This window comes from Sciurus vulgaris, assembly GCF_902686455.1.
Source record: "Sciurus vulgaris genome assembly, chromosome: 3".
Taxonomy (NCBI): Eukaryota; Metazoa; Chordata; class Mammalia; order Rodentia; family Sciuridae; genus Sciurus; species Sciurus vulgaris.
In genome coordinates, this window is record NC_136463.1 from 155544401 (window position 1) to 155561884 (window position 17484).

Sequence of the window (17484 nt, forward strand, 5' to 3'; positions counted from 1 at the left end):
CTCTTATTACTAAAGATGGTGAACATTTTCTCATATGTTTGTTGATTGCTTGTAGATCTTCTGTGAAGTGTCTGTTCATATCCTTAGCCCTTTTGTTGATTGGGTTATTTGTATTCTTGGTGTAGAGTTTTTTGAGTTCTTTATAGATTCTGGAAATTAGTGCTCTATCTGAAGTATGAGTGGCAAAGATTTTCTCTCACTCTGTAGGCTCTCTCTTCGCATTACTGATAGTTTCCTTTGCTGAGAGAAAGCTATTTAGTTTGAATCTATCCCAGTTATTGATTCTTGCTTTTATTTCTTGTGCTATGGGAGTCCTGTTAAGGAACTCTGATCCTAAGCCAACAAGTTGAAGATTTAGACCTACTTTTTCTTCTATAAGATGCAGGGTCTCTGGTCTGATTTCAAGGTCCTTGATCCATTGTGAGTTGATTTTTGTGCAGGGCAAAAGATAGGGATTTACTCTCATTCTCTTGCATATGGACTTCCAGTTTTCCCAGCACCATTTGTTGAAGAGGCTATCTTTTCTCCATTGCATATTTTTGGCACCTTTGTCTAGTATGAGAAAATTGTATTTATTTGGGTTTGTGTCCATGTCCTCTATTCTGTACCATTGATCTACCTGTCTATTTTGGTGCCAATACCATGCCGTTTTTGTTACTATTGCTTTGTAGTAGAGTTGAAGATCTGGTATTACGATATCCCTGTTTCATTCTTCCTGCTAAGGATTGCTTTAGCTATTCTGGGTTTCTTATTCTTCCAGATGAATTTCATGATTGCTTGCTCTATTTCTGTAAGGTACGTCATTGGGATTTTAATTGGAATTGCATTGAATCTGTATAGCACTTTTGGTAGTATGGCCATTTTGACTATTAATTCTGCCTATCCAAGAACATGGGAGATCTTTCCATCTTCTAAGGTCTTCCTCAATTTCTTTCTTCAATGTTTTGTAGTTTTCATTGTAGAGATATTTTACCTCTTTGGTTAGATTGATTCCCAAGTTTTGTTTTTTTTTTTTTTTTTTTTGAGGCTATTGCAAATGGAGCTGTTTTCCTCATTTCCCTTTCAGATGTTTCGTCGCTTGCGTATAAAAATGCTTTAGATTTATGCGTGTTGATTTTATAGCCTGCTATTTTGCTGAATTCATTGATGAGGTCTAGAAGTTTTCTGGAGGAGTTTTTTGGATCCTCTAAATATAGCATCATTTCATCAGCAAATAGTGACAGCTTAAGTTCCTCTTTTCCTATTCATATCCCTTTAATTTCTTTAGTCTGTCTAATTGCTCTGGCTAGAGTTTCGAGGACAATGTTGAATAGAAGTGGTGAAAGAGGACATCTCTGTCTTGTTCCCGCTTTTAAAGGGAATGGTTTCAGTTTTTCTCCATTAAGAATGATGTTGGCCATTGTAAAGAGCCTTTACAATGTATAGGTATGTTCCTACTATCCCTATTTTTTCTAGTGTTTTGAGCATGAAGGGGTGTTGTATTTTGTCGAACACTTTTTCTGTGTCAATTGATATAACCATATGATTCTTATCCTTAAGTCTATTGACGTGATGCATTACATTTATTGATTTATGGACATTAAACCATCCTTGCATTCCAGGGATGAACCCCACTTGATCATGGTGTATGATTTTCTTAATATATTTTTGGATACGATTTGCCAATATTTTGTTAAGGATCTTTGCATCTATATTTATCAAGGATATTGGTCTAAAATTTTCTTTCCTTGATGTGTCTTTTCCTGGTTTGGGTATGAGGGTGATATTAGGTTCATAGAATGAGTTTGGTAGGGTACCCTCCTTTTCTATTTCCTGGAATACTTTGAGAAGTATTGGAATGAGTTCTTTGAAGGTCTTGTAGAACTCGGCTGAGAATCCATCTGATCCTGGGCTTTTCTTGGATGGGAGGTTTTTAATGGCTTCTTCTATTTCATTGCTTGATATTGATCTGTTTAAATTGCGTATGTCCTCCTGGTTCAGTTTGGGAAGAGCATATGTCTCTAGAAATTTGTCAGTGTCTTCGGTACTTTCTATTTTGTTGGAATACAGATTTTCAAAGTAGCTTCTCATTATGTTCTGTATCTCAGTGGTGTCCGTCGTGATATTTCCTTTTTCATCACGAATTTTAGTCATTTGAGTTTTCTCTCTCCTTCTCTTTTTTAGTGTGGCTAAGGGTTTGTCTATTTTGTTTACTTTCTCAAAGAACCACCTTTTTGTTTTGTCAATTTTTTGAATTGTTTCTTTTGTTTCAATTTCATTGATTTCAGCTCTGATTTTAATTATCCTGTCTTCTACTACTTTTGCTGTTATTCTGTTCTTCTTTTTCTAGGGCTTTGACCTGTAATGTTAGGTCATTTAGTTGTTGACTTTTCATTCTTTCCTGGAATGTGCTCCATGCAATGAATTTTCCCCTTAGTACTGCTTTCATAGTGTCCCAGAGATTTTGATATGTTGCATCATCGTTCTCATTGACCTCTTAAGAATTTTTTATCTCCTCCCTGATGTTTTCTGTTATCCATGTTTCATTCAATAGCATATTATTTAGTCTCCAGGTGTTGGAGTAATTTCTGTTCTTTATTTTGTCATTGATTTCTACTCTCAGTCCATTATGATCTGATAGAACACAAGGCAGTATCTCTATTTTTTTGCATTTCCTAAGGGCTGCTTTGGGGCAAAACATATGGTCTATTTTTGAGAAGGTTCCATGTGCTGCTGAGAAAAAGTGAATCCGCTCGTTGATGGATGGAATATTCTATATATGTCTTATTAAGTCTAGGTTATCGATTGTGTTATTGAGTTTTGTGGTTTCTTTAGTTGGTTTTTGTTTGGAAGATCTATCTAGTGGTGACAGCGGTGCATTAAAGTCACCCAGAATTATTGTGTTGTGGTCTATTTGATTCCTGAAATTGAGAAGGATTTGTTTGATGTACAGGGATGCACCATTGTTTGGGGCATAAATATTTACTATGATTACGTCTTCCTAATGTATGGTTCCCTTAAGCAGTATGAAATGTCCTTCTTTATCCCTTCTGACTAACTTTGGCTTGAACTCCACTTTATCTGATATGAGGATGGAAACCACCACTTTTTTACTGAGTCCATGTGCGTGGTAGGTTTTTTCCCATTCTTTCACCTTTAGTCTGTGGATGTCTTCTTCTATGAGATGAGTCTCTTGCAGGCAGCATATTGTTGGGTCTTTCTTTTTAATCCATTCTGCCAGTCTGTGTCTTTTGATTGATGAGTTTAGGCCATTAACGTTCAGGTTTATTATTGAGATATGATTTGTATTCCCAGTCATTTGGGTTTATTTTTGGTTTTTAAGTTGGCTTGGTTTCTCCTTTGAGTGATTTTTCTCTAAAGTAGTTCCTCTCTTTGCTGACCTACATTGTTGTTTTTCATATCGTCCTCATGGAATATTTTGTTGAGAACATTCTGTAATGCAGGCTTTCTATTTGTAAATTCTTTTAACATTTGTTTACCATGGAAGGATTTTATTTAATCTTCAAATCTGAAGGTTAGTTTTGCTGGGTATAGGATTCTTGGTTGGCAACCATGTTCTTTCAGAGCTTGAAATATGTTGTTCCAGGCCCTTCTAGCTTTTAGAGTCTGGGTTGAGAAGTCAGCTGCTATCCATATTGGTCTCCCCCTAAATGTAATCTGATGCTTTTCTCTCGCAGCCTTCAAAATTCTATCTTTATTTTGAATGTTAGGCATTTTCCTTATACTGTGCCTTGGTGTGGATCTGTTGTGATTCTGTGCATTTGGTGTTCTGTAAGCCTCTTGTATTCAATTTTCCATTTCATTCTTCAGGTTTAGGAAATTTTCTGCTATTATTTCATTAAATAGGTTGTTCATTCCTTTGGTTTGTATCTCTGTGCCTTCCTCAATCCCAATAATTCTTAAATTTGGTCTTTTCATGATGTCCCATAGTTCTTGGAGATTCTATTCATGATTTCTTACCATCTTCTCTGTTTGGGCAACTTTGTTTTCAAGATTTAATATTTTGTTTTCATTGTCTGAGGTTCTGTCTTCCAAGTGGTCTAGTCTTTTGGTGATGCTTTCCATTGAGTTTTTTATTTGGTTTATTGTTTCCTTCATTTCAAGGATTTTCATTTGGTTTTTTTTTTTTTTTTTTTTTTTTGAGAATCTCTATCTCTTTGTTGAAAGGATCTTTTGCTTCCTGCAGTTGCTCTTTCAGCTCATTGGGTATTATCGTTCATTGCCTGCATTTGCTCTCTTATCTCATCCTTTGCTTCACAAATCATCTTAATCATGTATAATCTGAAGTCCTTTTCTGACATTTCTTCTAACATACTGTCATTGGATTCTATTACTATAGAATCTAGATTTGTTTGGATCATTTTCTTCCCTTGTTTTTTCATGTTGTTCATGTATCTTCCCTTCTAGCAGTGCAGATCTAGGGTATTGCAGATTTCCCCCTATAGCCTTATAGTGGCCCTATAGGTTTTCAAAACCTTTTCTGTAAGTGGAGATCAATATTAGCAGTGCCCAAATCAGACACTATGCAATCCTAGACCAAATAGCCCCTGACAATGAGCTTCAAGCCTCCAGCAGGCATCTCAGTATGGGATTTGCCCCACCTAAAGATTGGAGCTCCGGGCTTCCAGGATTATCCAAGATGGCCGCTCTGGCTTCAAAATATGTTGGCAAATGGGGAGCTGCAGCTCAGGGTGTGGACGTGGTTAGCTGGAGGTCCTGGAGGCGGGATGTGGTTGGTCAGATAGGGGTCCTGGAGGGGTCAGGTGTGTTTGGTTGGTTGCAGGATCCTGGAGGCCTGGTGCAATCAGTCGGTCTGGAGTCCCGGTGATAGGGCACAGTCAGTTGGTCTGGGGGTCCTGGCGGCAGGGAGCAGTCGATGTAAGGGCCCCAGAGGCAGGGAGTAATCGGTCAGGCTGAGAGTTCCTGGAGACAGGGCTCAGTCAGTCTGGCCAGGGGTCCTATGGGGCCTGGCTGTTGTCTCAAAATGGTGGCAGCCACGTGTAATCAAACCTGCAGGTATTGTAAGAGTGAACTTCCAGGTAACAGCAGGCAGCTGGTGTTCCACTGGCGGTCAGTGATCAGTTTCCCTTACCCAGAATTATTTAACTGTTTATTTATCACAATTCATCCCAAAGTGCCCACTTTTGAGTACAACTTATAAAGCTGTATTTGTTTAACCTTGTCTTTGTTTATGTTAAATCTGATCTCATCCATTCTCTTATCCTTTGGAAATTTTAGCTTTGCAAAGCAAAGGTCATATAAATCCCTTCATACTTCACTGTTGTTCTTTTTGCAACTCTCTTTACCTGTCTTCAATAAAACTTCACTATCATTTTTCTCTATTTTAAATTTTTGGACCATTCCTTTACTTTCCTTGCTTGTACTTATTCCTGTTCATATTCTTGCTAGAAATTCTTCAAGGTTTACTTTGGCCTTCTTTTCTTTTTTTTACATTTTATTTCTTGGAGAGCTTATCTATTTTAATGACTTTCAACTCTTTATAAAATGATTCCTAAACCTGTCACCAGTTCCTTAATTCTTGCTCTTGTTTCAGATCTCTGGCTTCTTAATTGAAGCTATATTTGAATTTTACCTCAAGTTTACTATATCCCAAACTGATATCATCTACAGTACCATTACTAGCTCCACTTTATAAATTCTCTGTTTAATGATAAATAACATTTCTTTTTTTAATGTATTTTTAGTGTAGATGAACACAATGCCTTTATTTTATTTATTTATTTTTATGTGGTGCTGATGATCGAACCCAGTGCCTCACACGTGCTAGGTAGGTGTTCTACCACACTGAGCCACAACCCCAGCCTTGATAAATAGCATGTCTTAGACATTCAAGTTTGAAGTTTTATTCCAGTGTCTTCCTTGATTCTTTTAAAAGCTTTTCCTTCAGAGATCCACACCCCCCCAACCCCCCACCCCGCTTCTTCCATAGACATTTGTTATTTTGTACTTACAGTTAGAGCCTCCCCGCTAATCTCCTGACTCTTCCATTTCTGGTCTTTAATTGTGTATTTTTCCAAAACGACTTATTTTAAAATATTGCTTTCATTGTCTTTTCTCACCCATAAGGTCAAACAGGAATTTATCTCAGAGAAGGATCTTCATAAAAAGAATATTGAGCTGTGTGTGGATGTAGCTTAGTGGTAGAGCCCTTGCCTAGCATCCTTGAGGACCTGGGTTTTGATCCTTGACACCACAAAAATAAAAATAAACAAAAAATAAAAAGAATTCTGATATAATGAAAAAAATTATTTTATAACTTTTTTTTTTTTTTTTTGCAAACTCAGGGCCTTGTGATTGCAAGGCAAGCACTCTACCAGCTGAGCTATCTCCCAGCCCTTGTAACATTTTTATAGGAAATACAATCACAATTTTTATAGATAGATCCATAGTATCACAATTTTTATAGATAGATTCATAGTATCATTTCAAAATTAATCTCAGTTAAAAGAAGCCCCCCAGATTGTGGTTATAACTCAGTGGTGGAGTGCTTGCCTCACATGTGTAAGGCAGTGGGTTTGATCTTCAGTACCACATAAAAATAAATAAAATAGAGGTATTGTGTCCATCTGCAACTAAAAATAATTTAAAAAAAAAAAAAGAGCCCCATAAGAAATTAGTACTTTGTGGCTAGTTTTATGCTGATCTGGATTTTATCCAATAGAATTTTAAATATCTGGATGAATGGACTCATTACATGTTCTTCAAGCTGTTTTCTCTCAATAGTATTTCTCTCAAACAAGATTTTGTAAAGATAGTGTGGCAGTGGATGTGGCATTATATTCCATAACACTGTACCCGAAGAATATCCATTTTATATACTAGTTGAATTCAAATCAGACCCACTAGTTGACTAGTGACAAGACTAGTGATCTGAGGGCACAAAAGACATTCTCTTATGAAAACAGATGACAACCATCTTAGACAACCATCTCATTAAATTTATCATGCAGTAAAGCATATTTGCTAATAATTTTTTATTTAATTTCTACCACTTGCAGAAAATTGGAGATTCATACCGTGGCTACTGTGTAAGTGAGACTGAGTTAGAAAGTATCCTAACATTTCACAAGCAGCAAACACAGAGTGTTTGGGGAACCCGCCAGTCTCCAAGCCCAGCCAAGCCTGCTACACGTTTGATGTGGAAATCCCAATATGTCCCATATGATGGAATTCCATTTGTCAATGCAGGTACTTGTTAGAATAATTATTTTAAATGATTCGGCAGCAGCTATAGTCCATTGTGATAATGTGATTTTCCTCTGGTGATACAATTTCATTTTGGTAGGTGACAAATGAATGTTAATTGATGAAAATGTACATTAAACTAAAAAAATTTATATTAAATATAACCAATTACTTTATGTCATAAAATTCCATTTTAATAAATCAGGTGAAGAGGTGATGCTTCCTTTATATGCTTTTAAATAGAAAATAAAAATATTGATATTCTGAGTAGACCTTTTTAATAAAATATAAAACATATTTAATTATTTTAAATATGATTATCTGCTGTGGTCCCCGCCTCCAATCCAGATATTCTTTTCTTTCTTTCTTTCTGTTCTTTTTTTTCCTCCAGGGATTGAACCCTGGGGCTCTTAATCACTGAACCACATCCTCAGCCCTTTTTATATTTTATTTAGAGGAGAAGGGTCTCACTAAGTTGCTTAGAGTCTTACTGAGTTGCTGAGGCTGACTTTGAACTCGAGATTCTCCAGCTTTAGCTTCCTGACCCACTGAGATTACAGGCATGTGCCACTGTGCCCGGCTTCCTTCTTTCTTAATTTGTCTTTTAGGACAGATTTATATTCATTTTATATAGCTTGTAGCTATGGAATTACTGTATAGGATTAGTATATAGTCTGGAGTTAATATGTAGAATTCTGATGTTAAAATTCTCAAGCATTTGGTGTGTTACAGTATTCTCAGATGCTGTGTAGTTTACTAAGGTAGTAGAGTTTCAAGCAGTCTCCGTTTATCTACCTTAGGACTAGTCACACTCCAAAGAACCTAAAAATAAGTGGTTTAATGCAGGATTCTGGGAGCACTAATATAATTGGAAAAGTTGCAGTCTTTTCCTGGATCTCTGAGATTAATAGCAAACATTTAAGTCTGGGCTATAGCTTAGTGATCCAGCACTTACCTAGCATGCATGAGACCCTGGGTTCTATCCCTAGCACTTAACAAAAAAGAAGTATCTCTATGAAGGTAAGATAAAAATAACTGTTTTTGCCTGGATTTCATCAGTATTATATCAAAGAAATGCAGCGTTAAAAATGAACCTGAAGTGTCTCAGGGCATAGCTCAGTTGTAGAGTGCTTGCCTAGCACTCATGAAGCCTTGGGTTTCATCCTTAGCACTGCAAAACAGAAACAAAAACAACTTGAAGTCCTGCAGTTTTCCTTTTTCCTTCCCTAGTTTTAATCCCCTTAACTCTTCCTAGGTAGCCATTACATGAATTTTGTTATCTTTTCAATTTAAGTGTTTATACTTTATTTGTAATTATAATAACAAATTTTATCTAAAAATATAGAGAAACTATAGTTTTGTAAAATTTTCACTCACCCCTGTGTTTTGAGATCTATCCATATTTATGCTTATAGATCCTATTTAATACAATTTAACTAAAATGTATAATATTCTAGCATATGACTGTTTTTCCATTAACTATCATTTAGGTTGTTTTTAGCTTTTTTTTTTTTTTTTTTCTTTTTCTTTGGTACCAAGGATTGAACTCAGGGGCTCTCAACCACTGAGCCACATTCCTGGCCCTATTTTGTGTTTTTCATATAGAGACAGGCCCTCAATGAGTTGTTTAGTGCTTCACTTTTACTGAGGCTGACTTTGAACTTGCGATCTCCTGTCTCAGCCTCCTGAGTCTCTGGGATTACAGGCATACACCACCATGCTCGACTCAACTTTTTGCTATTATAAAGTATGCTGTCGTTAAAATTCCATAATATATGTCTTTTGATGAAAAGTAAATTAGTTTTTGGAGTACATGCCTTAAAGTGGAATGACTGGTATGTCCTTTTCATCTTTGCAAGATTATCTCCAATTGCTTTCTGAAATTACTCTTCTCTGAAACATTTTGTGCCCAATTTATTTCAAAATTCTGCATTTTTGGAATGTAACAAGCTAATGTTATAGAACACTCCTTGCAAATATCCTATAGAAAACATCACATAATCAAATAGTAACTCCTTAAAGATAATCACTATAAGTGGACTAAGAACTATAACATAGTTTAGATCAGGTTTTGCAGCCAAGTAAGTTCCAAAAAACTCTGTTTTCTGAGCTTTTTATATTTTCTCATAACTAATTTTCACTCCTGTCAGAGATGTATGAAAATTTTCCTTTCCCACATTTAGTCCATGACTTCTTATTGCCAGACTTTAAAAAATATTTATATTATGGAACTTTTCATATGTGTGTTAAAGTAGAAATAATGATATAAGAAATCCCAAGACTCCATGTAGTAGTGGTACATATCTGGAATCCCAGCTATGTGGGAGACTGAGGCAGGAGGATCATGTTTGAGACCAGCCTGGGCAACTCAGCAAGACCCTTCAAAAATAGAAGGAAAAATAAAAAGATCTAGGGACTGCAGTTCAGTGATAAAACATTTGCCTAGCATGTACCAGGCCTTGGGTTCAATATCTAGTACTGGGTGTGGAGGGAAAGGATGAAGAAAAAGAAGAAACCCCAAAACTCTGGGTATCCATTATGTAGCTTCAACTATCAGCATATGGTCAGCCTTATTTCATCTGTACTCACTTCTTTATTTCCCCAGATGGTTTTTTTCCAGATATTATATCATCTGTAATTACTAAAGCATATAGTGTGTTATAAAGTATATATTGCTAAGAGATAAGATCTTTTTATGTAAATACATATATATCTGTGTATGTTTATAACTATATAAAATACATATGACAGTTTGTTGTCATACTTTAAAAGAATTTACACTGGGACCGGGGCTGCTGCTCCTTGGCAGAGCACTTGTGTAACTTGGGTGAGTACTGAATTTGATCCCTGGCACCACATAAAAATAAAACAAATAAAATAAAGACAGGCTGTCCATCTATAACTAAACAAAAAAAAATTAACACTAATTTCTTAATGTTATAAAATGTTCATTGTTTACATTTTCTCACTTATCTCAGTTCCTACCCCCCATAGGTTTGTTCAAAATTCTGATCCAAACAAGGTCCAAAGATTGCATTTGGCTAATATGTCTTTCTCTTAAATTTCTTTTCATGTAAAGATTTCTTTTCCCCCAGGTAGTTTGGTCTGTAGAGATAGCTGTATTCTGGATTTTGCGGTTTCTATCTCTGTGGTGTAGTTTAACATGTCCTTTTATCTCCCATATTTTTATAAACTGTTAGATTTAGAGCCTTGATTAAATGCAGGTTTGGTTTTTGCAAGAATACCTCATAGGTGTGCTATGTACTTTATAAAACTACCCATGTGGCTATATTTGTGTCCTTCAGACTAATCAGTGAATTATTTTGGAGTATTGTTAAACATTATTATTTTTGAGGGTCAGAGAAATGTGAGACAGTATTTTACCATTATTTTAGTGTGCATTTCCTTATTTATTAGTTAAGTTGAACATCTTTTATTTGTATATTTACTGCCCCTTCCTTCCTTCCTTCCTTCCTTCCTTCCTTCCTTCCTTCCTTCCTTCCTTTCTTTCTTTTTCTTTCTTTTTTACTGTCTTCCTTTCTTTCTTTCTTAACTGCCTATTCACAGCCTTTGCCCAGTTTTCTATTCGGTTATTTCTTTAGTTTTTTAAAAAGCTTTTTGGTTCTTTATATTCCTCATCAAAATTCTTTGTTAAATGTATTATAAAGTGGAGTTTCTCAATCTGTTAACCTTTTTCTTTTATCTTTATGGTGTCTCATTAATAAGTTGTAAATTTAACATCAGCTTTATCACTGACTTTTATTTTATATTTTTGACAGTTTGCTATATCCTATAGTAGAATGGATATTCAACTTAAACTCTTAAGCTGTATAGTTTTTATATATATTTATTTGTATTATCTATCTCTATGTAACAAATTATCCCAAACTTGGTGGCTGAAAACTACAAACATTTATTCTCTCACAGTTTCTGAGGGTCAGAAATCCAAGAGTAACTTAGCAAGGTGTTAACTTCCTCAGGTTTTCTCACAAGATTGAAATTAAAGTGTTGGCTGGAGCTGCAGTCCTCTTAACAGCTTGACTGGGGAAGGATCTGCTTCCAGCAGTCTCACTTATGTGGGGTTCTTGGCAGGCCTCATTTCTTGCCACATGGGTTTTTCCACAGTGCTCCCTCATCACATTGCAAGTGATTTCACCCAGAGAGAGCAATCCAAGCAGAAGCCCAAGAATGTACCCAAAATGGAAGTACAGTCTTTTTATATAACCTAATATCAAAAATAACATCCTGTCCCTTCTGCCATATTTTCTAGAAGTAAGTTGATAAGTCCAGCTCATACTCAGGGGGAAGAGATTACACAAGGCAATGAATCCTAGGAGGCAGGAATCCCTGGGGCATCTTAGAGACTGCTTACTACACTAGTCTAACAACCAAATAAAAAGAAGAAAATAAGTAATTATAAAAGGAAATAAAATTTTTAAGTGATATATTTATTAACCAAATGTAGCATTTGCTAATTTATAAAGTGGTACATTTTATTATTACTAAAAATGATGTGTCTAAGTTATCAGTAGACATTCAGTAAATGTGATGTTTGTCAATTTTCCTTACCATAATTATGGTACATTTGCTAAATCTTACAATAAACTTTTAAATTTGTGTTCATACATCTTAGTAAGACATACTGATGTTTTCTTTCCATTAACTTGTGTAATTAAAAATATAGATTTTAACATGTTCTCACTGTTATAATCTAGTGTCTAGAATAGACACTTGAATTACTATCAATAGTTGGTTTTGGCCCACAGGGAGTAGAGCTGTGGTAATGGAATGTCAGTATGGGCCAAGAAGGAAAGGTTTCCAATTAAAAAAAATCAGTGAACAGGAAAGCAGGTCATGTCAGCTCTACAAAGCTACTTGTCCAGCCAGGTAAGCTTTATTTTCTTTTATTTGTTTCTCACTAAGTTCTTATTTTTTAATTGCAAATATGGGCATATTTACTAAGTTTAAACAATACCAAATGATATACAGTGAATCCTAAGTTCTCTTTCACTTCAGCTCCCTGTGTCCCTCTGTAAGGCCAATTTGTAAAGTCATCTTACAAAGGTATTTTGTGTGTGTGTATCTCACCTTTATCCCCATAAATGTTTTATTCCCTTAAAGTTGGGTAACAGTGTAACTTCTTCACCACTATGAATTCACATTGATTTATTTATAATCTGAAAGCCTGTAGTTGTATCTAGTGCACAGATATCATGCTACATACCAATATGAATGTAATGACATGTACTAACTATACACTTTGCTTTTAATCATTCCTAGTATATCTCAAAGCTTACTCTATACCTGTATAAAAGAATATTCTCTTTTTTAATGCTATATAATATTTCATTTGTTGATGTATTATTTAATTAATCCTCTAATGATGAACATATATGCTATGAAAAATATTCTTTATTATTGTATACAAATCTACAGTTAAACATTGTACATATTTGCATATTTGTACACATTTATCAATAGGTTAAATTCCTAGAAATGAAATTGCTGGAGCAAAGTTATATTATTTTAAAATGTTGACAAATATTGCAAAGGTGCTTTTTAAAGAGATTTTACTAATACATTCACACCAGCAATGTATGAAATCAACATCATAAGCTTTAGATAGTATATGAGTACAGGGTAGTCATTGCTGTAGGTGAGAATGAAAAATATGAACCAGTGAAAGATTTTTACTAATGTTTTCCTTTCAGACATTGTAAGTATTTAAAATTATTAGCAAAGTAAAATGTAAAAGATAATATGAGCTGGATACAGTGGCATGTGCCTGTAATCCTAGCTACTTGCAAGATTGAAGTGGGAGAATCACTTGAGCACAGGAGTTCTAGGCCAGCCTGGGCAACATAGCAATATCCTGTGTCAAACAGAATAAGACAAATGATAATGCGTAATGGTTGGCCTTAGTTAATCTTTGAAACATTACGTTTTAGCGTCACATCTCATAAACTTCAGCATTCTAGGAAGTTTTAAAACCCCAATCGGAGGCTTCTCATATTTAATTTCATGTTAACTTTATGCAATGTTTAAGCCTGACTATGAGATAAAACTTTCAACTGCTTTTTAAATATAAGCAGTTCAAAAACTTAAGGTATAATTTGGAAGAAAACCTGTAGATGTAAATAACTATTTTTATTCTCCATCATTCTACAAGTACTTTTAGGGTACCTACTCTGTGCCGAGAAACTACTTTGGGTGTCAGAAGAAGGGAGATCAAAAGAGGAATAGATTTTACTTAATCTCACACAACCTAAAGTATTATTGGTAGAACAGGAAACAAACCGTTAAAAGAACATGATAATATGAAATGTGTGGTTGCCTTATAGCTTCTCAGAAAAGTAATCTATCCATGCAGACTAATAGCAGGAAAGAAAATGCAGTCTAACCTGGATGCTGAAGTTTAGATTGAATTTTGTTAGAATTAGAGGGAAGATATTGTAGTCTATGAAAACCACATAAGTAAAGGTATGGGAGAATTGCTATTCCATAGTGGAGGAGGACAGGACATTGAGAAGATGAACTTTAAAGGAGAAGAAATTTTATATTTTAAATAATAGACTAGGTAAATAAATTAGAATTATTCAGAATGACTTCATTGTTGCCAAGAAATTTATACTGGAGGAATAAAAATGTGAAGAACTTAAAAAACTTTACACCAAAAATACAAAGAACACAATCAATAAATTGGCTAAGGAACTGGGCAGACACTTCTCAGAAGAAGATGATATACAGGTGATTAACAAATATATGAAAAAAGTGCTCATCATCTCTAGTAATTAGAGAAATGCAAATTAAAACCACCCTAAGATTTCATCTAACTCCAATTAGAATGGCTATTATCAAGAACACAAGCAATAGTAAGTGTTGGCATGGAGAGGGGAAAAGGACACACTCATACATTGCTGATTTAGTTGCAAATTCGTGCAGCCACTCTGGAAAGTAGTATGGAGATTCCTCAGTAAACTTGGAATGGACCCACCATTTGACCCAGCTGTCCCACTCCTTGGTTTATACCCAAAGGACTTAAAATCAGCATACTACAGTGACATAGCCACATCAATGTTCATTGCTGCTCAATTCACAATAACTAGATTGTGGAACCAACCTAGATGCCCTTCAGTTGGTGAATGGATAAAGAAACTGTGCACAGTGGAGTATTACTCAGCCATAAAGAAGAATAAAATTATGGCATTTGCTGGTAAATGGATGGAGTTGGAGAAGATCTTGCTAAGTGAAATAAGCCAAGCCCAAAAAACCAAAGGCCGAATATTTTCTCTGATAAGTGAATGATGATACATAATGAGGGGAGAGGTGCAAGAGAATGGAAGAACTTTGGATGATGTAGAGGAAAATTGGGTTGGAGGGGGTGGGGAAAGGAAAGATAGTAGACTGAGACAGACATTATTACCCTATGTGCATGTATGATTATATGAATGGTGTGAATCTATGTTGTGTACAACCATAGAAATGAAAAGTTGTACCCCAGTTGTGTACAATGAATCAAAATGCAGTCTGAAAAAGTAAAAAAAAAAAAAAAAAAAAGAATTATTGAGGTACTGATGTAGCAAATGAATATAAAGAAAAGACTGGAGACAGCAGCACATAAGAAGGTCATTAAAGCAATCCAGGCATGAGGTAATTACAGCTTCCAAGGGAATTGAGAAGAGGCAAATCCAGAAAATAATCTAAAAGTACTTTGTTATTTTTACTCAAGTCATAATTTTTGTTAATTTGCTAAGTATCATGCACTTAGAATGTGGCCTTTCATAAACCTCTTGATACTTTCTAGATAAGTTGAACTGTCTCTAAACTTAAATGTTTAAACTCTTTTAAAGTTAGATTTTCTTGTGATTGTAATATAATGAAACTGATTTTTCTTTATCTTAAATAAAGGATTTACATTAAAAAAGTACAGAAGTTTCCTGAATATAGAGTACCTACAGACCCAAAAATTGACAAGAAAATAATCAGAATGGAACAGGAAAAAGCTTTTAATATGCTAAAGAAGAACTTGGTAGATGCTGGTGGTGTTCTTAGGTATAACATTTATATAATTCTTTTATTTACTAATTAATTAGCTCCATTTCCAAGAATTATTTTATAAGAGAAATTATAATGTTTTTCACTTATTTCATTAAGAAATGACTTGAGGGCTGGGGGTATAGCCCAGTGGTAGAGCACTTGCTTAGAATGCACAAGGCTACTCAAAAAAAAAAAAAAAAAAAAAAAAAAAGAATTAAAGAAAAATAGTTTTATAAGGAAGATATCTCATTTTCCTTGTATAGTTTACTATAGATAATTGTAGATATTTTGAACCAAAGAATTATACTATACATCACACATTATATATAATACCATCATAGAAGTTTATTTCCCAAAATAACAAATACATATTCAGTAATACGTTTTATTATATCTTTAGTTTTTTTGTTTCAGATACTTATTAGGAGTAGAACTTGTAACCACTTGTATCCACCTTTGATTAGTCTGGCAACCAGAAATGAATTCTAAACCTAAATATAGAAGTTCCATTTTATCTTCAGATTTTAAATAGGAAGAAATAATAGCTTTCTTGCTTACTTTCCTTTATGTGTCAGTATAGGTAATACATAATGAGATTAAGTGTAGGGAAAATGTTTTTTGTGTGAACTTAATTCTTTTTTTTTTCCTGCAATGCTGGAGATCAAACCCAGAGCTTCATGTATGCTAGGCAGGTACTCTACTACTGAGCTACACTTCCAAACTCTTGTGTGATCTTTAATAAAATCTTTCAGGTGTATGTAAAATGAAATGAATCAATAGTTAGATCCTTCAAGTTGGAGAACATTGTATGTAACTTAGACTCCATTTTATTTAATGTCAGAATATAAAAAGTTTGTACAAAAATATCAATTAAAACAGTATCCTACCAAATCAACTAATGTCCTAGCAACTATTTTTGTACTGCTGTCCAATAGACCTATATTCAACAGTTAGTTGATTTTCTTGCTTATGGGGCAGGAGGGCTGGGAATGTTATAGACGTAGTATATTGAGCTCCTATGGGGAAAGATTCTTCCATAGAATTCAATCTTGATAGACTCTGAATTATAATCCACTCTGGTTGATAGGTAGTAGATAAGTCACAGAAATGTAATATGGGACAAAGGTTTGATGAATGGGAAAATACACAGTCTTAAGAATGATGATTTAGGGACTGGAGTTGTGACTCAGTGGTAGAGTGCTTGCCTGGCATGTGTGAGGCCCTGGGTTTGATAATTAGCACCACATATAAATAAATAAAATAAAAGATCCACTGACAACTAAAAAATTTTTTTTGAAAAACTAAAAAATGTTTTTAAAAAGAATGATGATTTACAATGTTGTCTCTGTATTTTGGGGTAAATTTTGCTTAATATGAAATTTACAATATCCTTTTCATGTATTCTTAAACCCTGCATCACTATCATAGTGAAAGTCTGTAGAGGTTTATATAGATTTTTATTTAATTGGGTCTGAAAGCAATCTTGGAAGAGTTAAGCAGAGGTCATTTTAAATTATATTCAATATGAGCCAAGCACAGTGACACATGCCTATAATCCCAGTGACTCAGGAGATTGAGACAGGAGGATGGCAAGTTCAAGGCCAACCTCAGCAACTTAGCAAGGCCCTAAGCAACTTTGTGAGACCCTATTTCAAAATAAAATCTTTTTAAAAAGGAACGGGGATGTAGTCCAGTTGTAAAGTGCCCCTGGGTTCAAGCCCCAGTCTCCCCAGAACTTTATTCAGTATGGCATAATCATATATAATTTTTCTAAGATTATTCCTTCTCCTGATGAGTTTTAGGTTTTCTTCTTGATGAGTATTAACCTAATTATGACTCCTGCTTTTATCTAATGAATAATTTTAATATTTAAATTTAATAATTTAAAATACTTTCTTGTCAGGTGGTATGTACAGTTACCTACACAGCAAGCTCATCAGTATCATGAATTAGAGACTTCCTGCCTCCCTTTGTCACCTTCCCCTTTTCCTGTGTCTTCTATTGAAGAAGAGGAAACTGCAGTTAGAGATGAAAATTGTGCATTGCCATCACGTCTACATCCCCAAGTAGCCCATAAAATTCAAGAATTGGTATCACAGGGAATAGAACAAGTATATGCAGTAAGGAAACAGCTCAGGTACAGTAGACACAAATGGTTCTTTTACATTTTTCATTTTTGCTTGTTTTAAATAATATATTTAGGATTATAGATATTTTCCCAGGTATCTGCTATTTGAGTAA

At 34.7% G+C, this 17484-nt stretch overlaps 1 protein-coding gene across 1 annotated transcript in view; it reads left to right on the forward strand.

Annotated features, from left to right (window-relative positions):
* The window catches only part of CARF (calcium responsive transcription factor), an 85898-nt gene that overhangs the window by 54382 nt on the left and 14032 nt on the right, over nucleotides 1-17484 (forward strand). Inside the window, 4 exon segments of the mRNA XM_079130596.1 lie at nucleotides 7020-7209; nucleotides 11973-12093; nucleotides 15115-15258; nucleotides 17147-17380. Coding sequence (XP_078986722.1) covers nucleotides 7020-7209; nucleotides 11973-12093; nucleotides 15115-15258; nucleotides 17147-17380 — 689 coding nt within the window.